The 14,602-nt window shown below is 47.8% G+C and overlaps 1 protein-coding gene across 6 annotated transcripts in view; it reads right to left on the reverse strand.

The window, feature by feature from the left end:
• CLEC16A (C-type lectin domain containing 16A) overlaps window positions 1-14,602 on the reverse strand; it is a 206,922-nt gene that overhangs the window by 190,287 nt on the left and 2,033 nt on the right. For all 6 annotated transcript variants that reach the window (XM_030883952.2, XM_060284270.1, XM_060284271.1 and 3 more), the window contains exons 2-3: window positions 4,203-4,331; window positions 2,432-2,565 (exon numbers count right to left, since the gene is read on the reverse strand). In XM_030883952.2, coding sequence (XP_030739812.1) covers window positions 2,432-2,565; window positions 4,203-4,331 — 263 coding nt within the window. The remainder of the gene's footprint in view (window positions 1-2,431; window positions 2,566-4,202; window positions 4,332-14,602) is intronic.

The following is a 14,602-nucleotide window of genomic DNA, read 5'->3' on the forward strand; positions in this document are numbered from 1 at the left end:
CTGGCAGCTTGAGATGTGCAAGCTCGGGCTTCTCGGCTGCAGTCTTGAAGTGGAAGAGCCACACGCTCCCATCCTTCCCCAGCAGGGACTTTACCAGGGCCTCCACGACATGACTCTGTGGTTGGTGAGGCCACCATGGGGGTGGCGGAGGTGCCTCTATTAATCGACTGGGATTTTTCTACTACCCCCTTACTGTGTGGCCAGCTTTCTGTGGTCTCTTTTTATAATAAACCCAGGAGTCTATAAGTAATCTCAGGCTCTCAGGCCTTCTGTCACGTAGGTCACCAAACCCAACAGGCAACAGGTGCACTCGTGAAATGGCTGCTTGTAATAATGAAAATCCGGAAACCACCTAAACGCCCATGGTCACGTTAAATAAGTTATGGCCCAGCAAGACGCAGCTCTTAAACCAAACAAGGTAGGGATGCATGAACGGACAATATGAAAAATCTAAGATACACTAGTAAGTTGGGAAAAATAAAACAAACAGCAAAATGGTATGTGTCCACTGAACCTTTAGGGTGAGAGTCTATAGAACTTTTGCTTTCTACAGTTTTTTAATGTTTGATTTTTGTTGTTGTTGTTTTATAATGAGGACATTTTCTCTCTATAATTAGAAAATAAAAAAAAAAGCAAAACTCACCCATCCTTCTCACCCCCATACATCCAAGTTCTGTAAACTGTGAGTAATTTCTGCTGCTTTGGCAGGCCTTATGAAAGCACTCCCCTGTATGGCCAGCAGCATCTGCCTGGGTTTTCTTATAGCACAGCACCCTTTTTAGTCCTAGTACAAGAAAGGCCACATGATCCAGAAAGCCCAGAATTTTCAACTCCCTCTTCAATCCAGTAGCCCTGGGGTTAGCTGGGTTATCAGAAAACAGTCATTTGGGGGAATGCTGGATTTCATGATAAAACCAACTCTAACTGGACACTTCCACCTGCCAGACACGATCCTACACTCTGCACACCCACTGTCACACTCAATCCTCAAACCACTCTAATCACCAGGTACTAGCATTATCTCTCCTTCACAGATGCAGAAACTGTAGCTTGGAGAGTTCACTCCCCAGAATACACCTGGGGTGTTTGTGGCAGAACCAGGGCTCAGAACTGCTTGGGTCTGAGTCCATGGCCCGTACCAGCAAGCTGGGCCTTCCCCTCTCGGAGTTTTCAGAAACCACATGCAACTGATATCCAGGGTAACAAAAGCTGTTGGGAAACCACTCAGGGAGAGTGAGTCAACTCATATTTGGCAACTCACAGACATGGGGAAGCGCGTAAGGAGAGTCTCCTGGGACAGCAGCACCATCTAGTGGCCATCAGTCTGCAGCTCCTTCCTATCCCTCCCTCCTCCCTCCTCAGGAGGAATGCCACCATCTCTACCTCTCTCCACCCATTAGAAACTTTTTAAAATCTGTCTTGGGGACCTAGGGCCTGCCTGTGGCATAGACATTCCATCACTTGTCTTCTCTTCCCTGCTTCCTGCAGGCAGGGCCTGGGGTTTGGTACAGTCATCTTGGAAAATAAAGCTCGTGATCAAGCCCGGATGATTAGGAGCTAAACCAGGGTTTCTAACCCTCGGCACTGTTGACATTTTGGGCTAACTAATCCTTTATTGTTGGGGGCTGTCCTGTGTGTTGTAGGATGTTTAACAGCATCCCTGGTCTCTACCCACTAGATGCCAGTAGCACCCGCCCCCCAGGAATGTCTCCAGACACTGACAAATGTCCACTGGGAGCACAGTCACCCCCAGCTGAGGACCACTGAGCTAGCTCACCTGGGCTGAAACCCATTCTCAATTCCTGCCTTGCTAGAGCTGTCACCTGGGGCCAGTGACTCAAACTCTCTAGGTGTTAAATGAGGGCACTGACAGCACCTGCCTCGCAGGTTGGTTGTTTCAGACAAGATCGAGGGCCAGGAAGAGGCTCTGAGTCACACCCTTGTCAGTCGGGCAGTGGGATTGAAGCAGGCAGGTCAGGGGCCAAAGCCACACCCTTCGGTGAATGTATTTGGAGATGCAGCCTTTCAGGAGGTAATTAAGGTTAAATGAGGTCATAGGGTGGGGCCCTGATCCGAGAAGACTGGTGTCCTTCTAAGAAAAGGAAGAGACACCAGAACTCTCCCTCTCTCCATGTGCACAGAGGAAAGAACACATGAGGACACAAAGAGAATGTGGCCATTTGCAAACCAGGAAGAGAGGCCTCACCAGAAACCCTGATGGCACCATGATCTTGGACTTCCAGCCTACAGAACTATGAGAAAATAAATTTCTGTCGTCTAAGCTGCCCAGCCTGGGTATTTTGCTATGGCAGCCCAAGCACACCAAGACACACAGTAAGCACAGACATTCAAACAGCAACATGAACGCCACGGCAAACGACACGCAGCTGACACTCAGAGGTGCAGAGGCAAGTGTCAGGACTGTCCTTACAAAGTGAGGTCTCGTGACTGATATTCTCGAAGAGGATGTTCAAGGTCTGCAGCAGCTGAACGCACACGTAGCGGCCTGACTTCTGCCGCAGGATGTTCAAGAAGAAGACGAACATGTTCTTCTCCAGGAAGAAGCTGGGGAGAGAATGGGAAAGTGTCAGTGGTCTGCTTCTACACGTGGAAATGCATGTCGTCCTCTGGTTGCACGCCCAGCACACGTGTGTGCACCCCAACAAAGGCATCCGCAGAGCAGCCAGATCACACCACCCGTGTGGCCTCGGCTTCTGCGATACCCAGCTCCCACGATGCTGTCCTCCATCAAGAAAAACGCGACCTTTCAGACTCTCTTCCCGGAACGTGAGAACAGTGCTGATTCTGGGAAGCAGTGATTTCTGACAGAGTGGGAAAGATCTTTCCCGACTAAATGATTACACAGTGACCTACCTACACTTATAAACCCAACAAGCAGCATTTTCCATCCAATATTTTATAAGCTCAGTTTTCCTCACTAAAGCCTCTTTCCTTTGCTTTCATAGCTTTGAGTGCTCACCAACAACCTGGGAACCAGAGTAATTCCCTACAAAGGGGTAAGATCATGCTGAATATTAAGAGTTTGGGTTTCTCAATTAACAAGTTTGTCATTTCCACATCTAGGGTATGAGAACTGGAAGGAAAGAGAAGGTGCTGATGTGGTCATGGGACCCCAGCTGGTCCCCAAGTCTGCTTTGCCTTTCTTGTCCTGGACGGGACATTTGTCTACATGCAGCCTGGGGGCAATGACTTTGGGAGGCACACATTGGCTCTTTTAGTCTTGAAATGCAGACCCCCTAATGCCTGTCTTTAAAGGAAGAAAATGACGTTTCTAGTTTGGTGTTCTCTGTATTCATGCTAAGACCAGATAATCTCTCATCTGGGATACTCAGAACAATTCCCGGCAGTCCCGTGGGTCTGTCGGTCGACTCAGTGTTGGGTCTCCCTCTTCCCAATGTCCCCTGCATTGGCAGGCAATTCTTAACCACTGTGCCACCAGGGAAGTCCCAATAGGGACACCTTTTAAAATGATCATTTGCTAACATTTCTTGAGTGCCTAACTCTGTAACAGGCACTGGGCAGGGAACTTGCTCTCTCTCACTTAAAGATGAGCAAACTGAGGCGGGCCTGAGACTCTTCACCTAGGAAGTATGAGAGTGAGGAGAAATCCCTCCATGGGCTCTAGGTGTGAGCCGTTTGACCTTGAGCATAAAAAGGGGTGGGGATGAGGATAAGGATGGGCATGGGGATGAAGATGGGGAAGGGGATGGGGATGATGATGGTCCTCTACCCTCGGGTAGTTGGGAGACTTAGAAGGATTATCTCATCAAGAGCTCAGCACTGTGGCCACCCATCAGTAAACACAATCAATGTTAGCCCTTAGTGTCTCCACCTGGGGAAGGGTCTTTTCAGTTCACTTAGAATCTAACTACTCAAGACATTTTCTCCTTCCTTTGGGGGAGATAATCAGACATTACTTGGAAAATTATCCATGATCTTTTCAAATTTTTCTAGGGACACTGTTTTCCATAACTTCCCCATTTTCAGCAGGCATTTTTACAGTGTTTCAAGGACATTTTAGAGAGACAGAGAGAGAGACAGAGAGGGAGAGAGACAGATATCTGTGCAGGACCAAATTGGCATCAAACCCTGCCATCATCAGGAATGACTCATGGTACACATTTAGAAAATTATTCAAAGGAAGAAGAAGAATCAAAAAGCAAAAAACCAGAAACCCTTACTCAAATACAGAGCTGTCATTCTGATCCCCCCAGATCAGAATCTCGGTGATGGATCGGATGGTCTCCACCAGCAGGTTCCTGTTCTGTTCTGTGACGGTGGTGTTTTTGGTCAAAACGTGGTACAGATATCTGAGAGAAAGGAAAAGAAAAGAGAACTAAAGGTTACCAGTTGAAATGTAAGCCAAGCTCAGTGACCATTAGCAACATTTTAGGGACAATTTGGCTGTGCTTTTTACAGACACAGTTGTTAGCACAATTCCCATTTAGAAGAGACATAACTCACCACCCGAGAAAAATGGCAGACAATGCTTCGAAGTGTTCAATAACCAGGGACACACCAACCCAAACTGAGGCAAGGCTGTCAAGCTTTTGAAGACAACCATCCTCAAACTCCAGTGTGTGCAAGAGAATGACCTGGAGAGCTGGACAAAGCGGGGCCACTGAGCCCACCGGAGACTCAGATTTAGCGGCACTGAGGGAAGACCAGGCATCGGCCTTTTTCACTCTCCTGGGTGATTCTGACGCTGGCGGAGCAAGTGGAGACACACGGCTCAGTGCCAAAAGCCTAAGACCCGCTGCCTGGCTGATGCAGAGATCAGACGTGGAGTCACACAGCAGGGAGGGTGGTCCCAGAGCCAGTGGCTGGGGCACAAATCAGGTGCCGTCATGATCACCCTTGGAATGCCCTTAATCCCCCATGAAGCACAGAACTGATGGCTCAGATGAAGCAGGTGGCTTGCAGTTCAAGGGCACAGCTCTTATTTGCTGTGTACAGAGTAAAGTGAAGTGGGTTTGAGAGGCGATGGCCATGTATTCAATACTTCACCCACCTGAATGTGCAGGGACAGGCGGGCCCGGCCTAGTCCTGAAGGCCCTCTGCCACTGGTGAGGGCAAAAGCCAAAGAATTGCAGAGGCCACTCCTGAGCAGTGTGGGGACTAGCAGCCTGGCCGACGCCCTGGGAGCGCCGCCTGGCACGGTTTTAAGAGTGTCTCCAGGGCCGGCAGACTGAGGCAACTTCAGCTGTCACGGCTTGGGAAGGAAAAGGGGGCAGCAAGAGGGAGTGACTCAGGAGTATCCACTTCCCGACTTCTTTTCTGGCCACCTTCAGTTTGGGGGTGGGGGACTGGCGAGAGAAAGGCAGGGAAAGGCTAGATAGGTCATACCATTGAAGATCTCTAAAAATGGGTAGGGTGTAAAGAGGTAGAATCTTGCAAATGGAACCACAGGGGCCATCTGCTGCTTTAGGGGGTTTTAGTTATTAGTGCTTGTGCTGTTTGTCTAAAGACACACTATAATCATTTTTTTAATCATTTAGTTAATCTAATTAATTAAAACTACATGCAACTTTTAACATGCAGTAACTAGCATAGCTCTCCCAAAACAGAACTCTCTAGCACCTGTGCCCAAATCCACCGGCAGGGCTGTGGGTGGCGGGGTGAGGCCAGTGGTCCCCTGTGATTAGGTGACTCCACAGCACTGACCCACCCTGGGATGAATCCAGGCGACCCACTCATGAATCCACATCTCCATCTTGCCTCGAGTGCCTCTTCCTCAAAAGGCTCAAAGAGCAGAGTTTTTCAAACTGTGGTTCACAGGCCTCCTACATCAGAATCACCTGCTTAAGGTGCAGATTCTGGCTTCCGACCCGGGACTCCCAGAATCTGAGCCCTGGGTGCAGGGTCCCAAATCTGCATTTTGAAGGAGCTCCCACTCTTGTTTCAGAGCCACGGCATCACTCACGCCATGGCCGTCAGTGACACTGCCCATGTAGTGAACAGTACGCCCCCCACCTGCTGTGACAGGCATTGTTGGCAACATGGGGAGAGGCGGATTCTCCCCAGTCTGGTGTTTCCTTCTGCGTAGAGGACAACATGCATTATCACCTCACTATCACACTCCTGGCCCAGGAGGCAGCAGCCTGGGTAAGTGGGTCTGCTCTGAAGACCCCCAATAGGGATAGGAGAGGTTAAAATCTTGACGATCAGCCCTGACTTCTATTCACTGTGCTTTCTGCCTGAAATACCCTTGCTGCCCTGACCAACCAGCAAACTCTTACTCATATGTCGAAACCCAGCTCAGGCATCTCTTGGTGAAGCCTTCTCTCTGGCACCTCTGTACCCATATGCATTTGCTGCTGCACAGACCACCCTGATTGGCAATGATCTGCCTCCTTTACTAGACCTGAGCTCCTCAAGGTCAGGAACATCATCTTATTGATCTTGGTGACCTCAAAAGACTCCAGAATGTCTGGAACACAGTAGGCGCTAAATAAATGCTGAATGGGGGAAGGGTAGGGGACCATCTCCATGAATATGAGGTAGATCAGAGCATACAAGACCAAACATAGTCAAGGGGCCAAATGCCAAACACAGCAAGTAGTGGAACAGAGCGGTAGTGAAGAGTTCAAACATTTGGAGTCCAGTAGACAGACCTGGGCTTGATTCCTGGCCCTGTCTCTTCCTATAAGTGGCCTTGGACAAGGCACTTCACCTCTCTGGGCGTCAGCTTCTACAACCATCAAGGCCTCCTTGCTGGACTGTTCCAGAGATTTGATGTGATACCACATAGAAAGAGCTGAGCATGGTGCCTGGCACACAGTAAGCGCTCAACGGATGCAGGGCTAGCTGCTGCTACTATTATTATAAGGTGGTTGTTATGAGGGGGGCTATTAAAATCATTATTACATTATACAAAGAATATTCCAAGAAGGTAGGAAGGAGAGATCAGGCTGGATCCAAACAGTCATGAAAAGAGGACTTCACTGCAGGAGTTATGGGAAGGTCCAGAGAAACCAGAGCAGGAAGTGGAATATTTGGTATTAGCTGGGTGATGTCAAGCAAGTTACTTAATCTCTGTACCTCAGTTATCTCACCTGTAAAATAGGAGAGGCAATAGCACCTAAGTACTTTAGTACCTACCTATCACGGTGTCGTTAGGAACAAACAAGTAAAAAGGTAGACAACTAACCTGGCAGTTCCCATGGATGACACAAGTGCCAGCTATTACTGTTATCATTGCCTTCACTAAATAACACCTCAAAAAAATTCTAGTAACTATGAGGAGGCCCTTACAGACAAACCCAGGGTAAGGGGAGGGTGTTAAGTCTTGAAAAGAAGATTCTAGGCGCTCCCATGTGCGGTGCATGGCCTACATGCCTGGCCCTGTGTGCGGGCCTTCCTGTGACCCTCATACTCGCAGTAACCTGGGGCTGTGCACATCACTAGCACGGCACAGGCCAGGACGGGAACTGAGGGACGCTCGCTCAGCAGCTCATCTGCAGCCAAAGGGCAGAGGCTGGCTCAGAGGGATCCAGCCAATCCCCCACCTCGGCAGGGCTTAATGCGCTCTGCCTTTCTCAGTGGCGCCATCTGCTGGCACGTGGTGATGCCGCGCCAGGGTTTCACCGCATGACCACGCATGAAGTTGGGTGTCTTTTCACATGTTCAGAGCCATTTAAATATCTACTTTTGTGAGGTGTCTGTGAAAGCTTTTTGCCCATTTTTTCTAGGTAGAGAACCTTTTTCTTATTAATTTTATGGAGTTTATGCATTCTGAATACAAATCCTTTACTGGATATACCTATGGCAAACATTTTCTCTGAATGTGGCTTGCCTTTTCACTCTCTTTACAGTGGTCTTTCGATGAGCAAAAGTTCCTAATTTTAATGCGGTCCAGTTTATCAATCTTTCCCTTGGACAGTGTTTTTTGTATCAACCTTAAGACATCCTTACCTACCCCAAGGTCATGAAGAAATGCTGTTTTCTTCTTTTAAAAAGTTACTATTTTACCTTTCACATTTTGACTTAGAGTACATTTGAAACTCATTTTTGTGTATGGTGTAAGATACTGGCCAAAATTCATTTCTTCCATATGGCTATCTAGTTGATTCAGCATCATCTACTGAAAAGGTCCTCATTTCTCCAAAGCACACCGATGTCACTGTTGCCATTAATCAGGTGACCACGCATGGGACTCTTTCTGGATCCTCTAGTTCCACTGATCTGTTTACCTTTGTGCCAACACGATGCTGTCTGATCACTGTAGCTTTATAATAAATCTTGCAATGTGATAATGTAAGTCTTCCAACTTCTTTCCTTTTGTTTTTCTTTTATTATTATATTGGCTATTCTTGGTCCTTTGAATTTCCATATATATTTTAAAATCACCTTCTCAATTTCCACAAAAATACCTGCTAAGATTTCCTTTAAGACTGCCCTAAACCTATAGCTAAATACAGAGAGAACTGACATCTTTTGGAGAGTGTAACATGATGACATTTACATTTCCTTCAAGGTTTGCTGGATAGGGGGCTTGCACATCTTTTGTGAGATTTATTCCTAGGTATTTGATGGGTTTTTTGATGCTGTTGTAAATGGGAGTGTTTCAAAATACTCATTTTCTAAATGTTTGTTGTTGGTAGATGGAAACACCCGCTAGATCTCAAGCTCTAAATTCCCACCGCACTGGCTCATCTTTTTGCCCTCACGATGCCCCAGCACACTGTTTCAGGTAATCTTTTTGGAAGAGACCCTCAATATATGTTTGCTTAAATGTAGTGGGGGGAGAAAAGAAAGAAAGCTGAATGGATTAAAGATTAATATTTTAATGCTGCATCTAATTCCAGGACTTTGGAAGATCAAGTAATTCAACTACCTCAGAGATACTAATATAGTTTAATAACTTTCTGGTCTTAAACATAACACTCATTTTAGAAAGGTTGGAAACCTCAACAACAACAAAAAGAGAAACGGCAATTGTCAATCATGCCACTGCCCAGAGATGACCACTGCTGGAGTTGCAATCTATTTCCTTGGGTCTTTTTCTTTGCTATGGATATTAACATAGTTGAGCTCATGCTGTATGTCCATTACCATGCCCATCTTTCTTCCCACCTCTGGCTAAAATAAAAGCATTTTTGTTATTGGCAACTGTTCTCAAGCATCAGTAGTGACTACGTAGTACACCACTAAAAGGACGGCACAGCAGTTCCTGGGCATTAGATTCCTAATCGCTCAGATGATCAACAAGCTAACAGTCATCTCTACGTGCAAAGCTGTGTTCCCTATCTAGATAAGATTCCAAGGACAGTGACAGATTTTTCTCTTACAATGATAGTAACTGCTACAATGATAACATTCTCTCTCAAACTCTATGTGTGTATATTTTTACCATCATCATCATAAAAACAGTTGCAGCCTCCTGGGCTTCCCTGGTGGTGCAGTGGTTGGAAGCCCGCCTGCCAAAGGAGGGGACACGGGTTCAAGCCCTGTTCCGGGAAGATCCCACATGCCGCAGAGCAACTAAGCCTGTGCGCCACAACTACTAAGCCTGCGCTCTAGAGCCTAGAGCAAGCCTAGAGTCCATGCTCCACAACAAAGAGAGGTCACTGCAATGAGAAGCCCGCGCACCACAGCGAAGAAGAGTGGCCCTCTCTTGTTGCAACTAGAGAAAGCCTGCGTGTAGCAATGAAAACCGAACGCAGCCAAAACTAAATTAATTTTAAAAAAATAAATAAATATAAAAACAGTTGCAGTCTCCTATTGCCAGGCCCTGTTCTGAATGCTTCAGATGTGTTCCCTCATTAAACCCTTACAACAATCCTGCAGGGCTGATGATCTGGGGAGCTGAGGCTCTGGGAGGCTAGGACCCACCCAGAGTCCCAACACAAGGACAGGGCACCCAGGCAGTAACCCCTTGCTTGTAACCATTATAGTACAGAAGATGCAAACAATGAGTTAAACGCTTTTATTAGCCAAGCATTTCCATGAAGTTATGAATGCCTAGCACACAAGACTACCAAATAAACAAACTGAAAAGGCATGACAACACGTATCAGATCTCAAGATAAGTGCTTATCACTGACCCTTATTCCACTTTATTGGAAGAGAGCCGGCATTATCATATCTCCAGAGGAAGTTCTGCAGAATGTAGAATCCCAATTTCAGACTCTTGCACATGAGCAAACTTTACTTTGAGAGAAAAACTTAGGAGTTTGAAGCGCCTGGAGACAGAAAAACTGCAGCCTGTTACCAACGTGCAACCAATACATTAGAGGCTCATCACCAAGGACCACGGACTGTAAACAGATCCTTCCTCCACAGACTCTGCTTTCTCAAGAGACTCACTTATTTCACAAGTTAAACCATTACAGTTAATAATAATTATGTCCACTTCAGAGACAGACATACTAAATTCAAATTCATACAAGTTTTATGACTTCTATCATGTCTCTTAGGATGCTCCCATTGGAAGATACTGAAACATGCGCAAGCTAGAGTGTGAGGAAGGATAGGGCCTAGGGGGACTGGAAATCCATTCCCCCAAAGCACACCCCCCAAATAACAACGTCTGGGGTGAGGGGACATGGAGCCTGTGTCTGTGTGGCCTCCTCAGCACCAGGGAAGACACCTCCCAGAGGGTCCTACTCTGTGTCCTGAAAACCTCCATTTGGTCAGGATCCAGCCCTCTGGCCAGCAGGACAAGGAGAAGCTCCCGGCAGGGTGGAGGCGGACTAGAAGACTAGCAAAAGGTGTTAAAGGCGGTGCTTCTCCTGATGAATCACCCCTGAAAGATGTCAAACTGGGCCAGCGAGTGAGGCCGGGACTGAGGTGCCGGGGAGCCGGCAATCACGGCCAGATTGCCGTAGCAGGGCTTTCAGCCCTAGAAAAAGTCACAGCTCTGGCACAGGCGCGGTGCCCAAACTGGCAAGAGCTGTTAGGAACTGCTGTTAGGAAAAGTCAGGCCAGAACTCGCCTCTTTCATTCATCCTATGACGAATTCTTGTTGATCTTTTACTGCGTGCTAGGCCCTGTACTGGCATCTGACAATTTCCACGTGAACAAGCCACCCAGGCCTCTGTCCTCACAAGGCTTACGTTCAAATCTGGGAGAAGGAAACAAACATATATTCAAGTAAGACCATTTCTGATAGCGAAAGGTCATGCCTGAGGAACCCTGGCCAGCTTCCTGGGGATCTAACTCACAGGTGGGATAAAGCTTGAAGAGCCCAGAGCACCCACCAGCTGGTCTAACTCTTTGGCAATGAGAGGACCTTATGATAACATGTTGAGTGAGACGGTGGGAGCAAGAACAGGAGAAGCTGCAGATGACAGTAAAACTTCTTGTTGGCTTAAGTCACCAGGGCAATTTTTATGAAAGAACTGTTTAGGTTTGTTTTGTTCTGTTTTTTGTGGCCATGCCACGCAGCTTGTGGGATCTTAGTTCCCGGACCAGAGATTGAACCCGGGCCACCGCAGTGAAAGTGCTGAGTCCTAACCACTGGACTGCCAGAGAATTCCCAAGAATTGGTATTTTAAGGATACAGTTCGGCATCTGGAGACAGCACAGATGCAGACAGGTGAGGTGTGTGCAACAGTGAGTGAGAGAAGGACCATCAACGTGAAATGGCACAAGAAACACTCCTGGGTTACTGCAGGCACTACCCTCACGTACTATAAGACAGAAGCAGCCCCTGAGGGGACGCTCCTCCAATCCATTCTCCAAACTTCGGCCAGACCACAGCACACGGCTCCCCACTGTTCTCAGCCTAGTGTCCAAATTCCTCAACAGAATTTACAAGGCCCAGTGGGACCTAGGCTCTGTGACCTCTCCAGCCTCATGGCTCTGCTCTCGGGCCCTACACACCCCCTTGCCCTGTGTCTCTCTCCTGCAGGCTTCTCAAACGCTGTCTCCTCTGCCTGCAGCATCCCCCCTTCCAGCCTGCCCCCTACTGCCTGTAACAACCACTCATCCTTTAGGTCTCCATGTAAATGGGTGTCTGCCTACCAAGGATGCTCCTGGCTCCCCAGCTGGGGTTACAGGGTCTTCATCTGTGCTCCCAAGCTTAGATGGGTGGGAACAGTCTGGAGCGCTCTGATGGCCTGGGGGAACTTTACACTTGACATAATGGATGCGTCGGACTCACCATGAGTGATACGATGAATATGATACTCTAAGAAAATGAATTTGGCGATACTGTACCCCAAGCTCTAAAAATAATCAGTGCTATCTTAGGCAAAAGTTGAATATACCAAGAGTAGGTGAACGTCTGCCTGCTGGGTATACATTCCTCTTCTCCCTAATTTTCCTACGCTGAACCATCCCTTTCTCTCACTCTCTGTCCACTAGCTTGGAAGGAGCTGATGCCACCCTGACTCCAGGGAAGGGCCACTTAGAGTACCCCATGCCCCCCTGTCACAGTGACTAGCTCAGGGGCGGGCATGAGACCCCAGGCTGGTTCAATGGTGCTCATTTCTGGACTTCTGCTGGCAATATTAAGAAAAGAAGCTCTCTTTTTCCCAGGGGTTGCTAAGCTGATATGATGTAAGCCTGGAGCTTGCTGAGAATGACACCAACCCAGAAGAAAGCGGAGACAAGAACTGGAAAGAAGCACGTACAGACAGCTTCGTCTGAACACTGAGACTCAGCCATGGCTTAGCTAGGACAGCCTGCTCAGTGGCAAGAGCCAATCAGTTCCATTTGGGGCTTAAGGCAATTCCAGCTGGGCTTCTGTCACTTAAAACCAAGAATCTTGACCCATACACAAAGGCGATTACAATTAAGGCAACAACACAACCCAACACCAAGAAAGTTCTAGCAGTTTGTGGACTCGCAGTCCCTAGTGAAGGTGATGCTTCAGTAGCAATCAGGCAATTCCATCAGTCAAGGTTTCCGCTTGTCAATGTCACAGCCTTGCCACTAGTCTGGGCAATAAACCACCCATGATGTGTAGCAAATGACCTCTTACTATTTCAATCTGCCTCAACTAAATCACTAACTCCATTCAGTAGACAGAGACCACAGTACACAGCTTTCTATTAATTAGCAAAAGTAAAACCCTGTCTTACAGCAAGATTCCTTTACAGTTTGAAAGCCAGGAATGTTATGAATAATGTGGTTCAAAAAGGGTTTCCAGCTGCCCGTACTATCTTCTCAGTTGTTCTGTAAATCTCAAACTGCTCTTAACAGTAAAGTCTATTTAGAAAAAAAAAAAAGGAAGAGGGTTCTCAGATGCTTTGCGTGCCCCCCTCCCAAAACTGTCAATTCTAAATTCGTTTAAATATCTTAATCTCTCCTCTCTACCCACACTGCCCTAGGTCAGGGCAACAGTGTATTAGGAACTGTCACTTGTCACTGGTAGAGTGACCAATTAGTACTGGCTGCCCAGGACTTTCCCAGTTTTAGCACTGAAAGTCCCACGTCCTGGGAAACCCTTTAGTCCCAGGTGCCCCGCAACGGTTGGTGGCTCTCTGTGTCAGAGGAGGCCCAAGCCCTGTTCCACCTCCAGCCTTGTGTCCCATAACCACCAGCCCCACCTTGACACTCCACAGACCCCAGGGCCGTGTCCACACGGTGGCTCCTGCTCATCCTTGACAACTCTGCTCTGGTTGCCTCCCCCAGAGGGCTTCCAAGAAGGGTTCCCACAAAGCCCTGAACCTACGGTGATCCCAGCACTTGTCATACCACAGTCACTGGCTCTATGGCTATCTCCCCCACCAGCCGGCGAGCTCCCTCAGGGAACGGGCTGTTCTGTGCCCAAGCATTGGGGTGGGCACTAGCTGTTTATGGCACTCTTTCCCAAGTCGCTTTGGGATCTTCTAAGCCCCCCTCCAACACACAAATCGCCAGGTTCTTCAGGCTACAGTGTGGATTCAGCTGATCCACCAGATCCAGGGCAGGCAGCTCTGGTTTCCAAAAAGCACCCAACAGCCGTGTGACCTGAACAATGAACCTGGGCAGTTCCCAGGATACTTCAAAGGAACCTGAGAACCTTCACCATTCCCTGGCTGGGCAGAGGGCGAAGATGGCCATTGGGCAGTGAGACTCAGCCAAGTTGAAAGTCTTCCCAAACTGACTTTTAGGAAATTTTACTCAAAAAGACAGTGTAATGAGTGCAAACACTGAAGTCAAATCCTGGCTTTGACACTGTTCAGCTGTTGTCACCTTGGGCAAGTGACTGAACCTCTTTGGACCTTAATTTCCAGTCTAAAAAATGGAAACAATAATATTTCTGACAACTCCTAAGACTTATGAGGACTAAAGGAAATAACACACAGGAATTCCTTAACAAGCACCTGGCACCGAAATGCATTCAATAATTACTAAAGTAATTTAAAAGGGTTAGAATCAGGCAGAGTTAGGTGAGAGCTTGCAGGTACCTGGATGCTGGCAGCAGGCCCAACCTCCTTTAGATATCCCTCCTCCCCTTCTCGGCCTCATCCACCCACTCTCTAAATTCCTGAAATCTCTAAGCCTCTCCCTTTCCCGTCCAGCTGCCCTCCCATTTAAGATTCCTGTTTCCCTACACAGCCCCGCGCTTGCCCTAGGCCTCTCTCCTCCCCATGTCCTCTCTCATCACCACCCCCAAAAACCATTCCTTATTACATAATGATCCCTCCTG

Source organism: Globicephala melas, chromosome 15 (genome assembly GCF_963455315.2).
Source record: "Globicephala melas chromosome 15, mGloMel1.2, whole genome shotgun sequence".
Lineage (NCBI taxonomy): Eukaryota > Metazoa > Chordata > Mammalia > Artiodactyla > Delphinidae > Globicephala > Globicephala melas.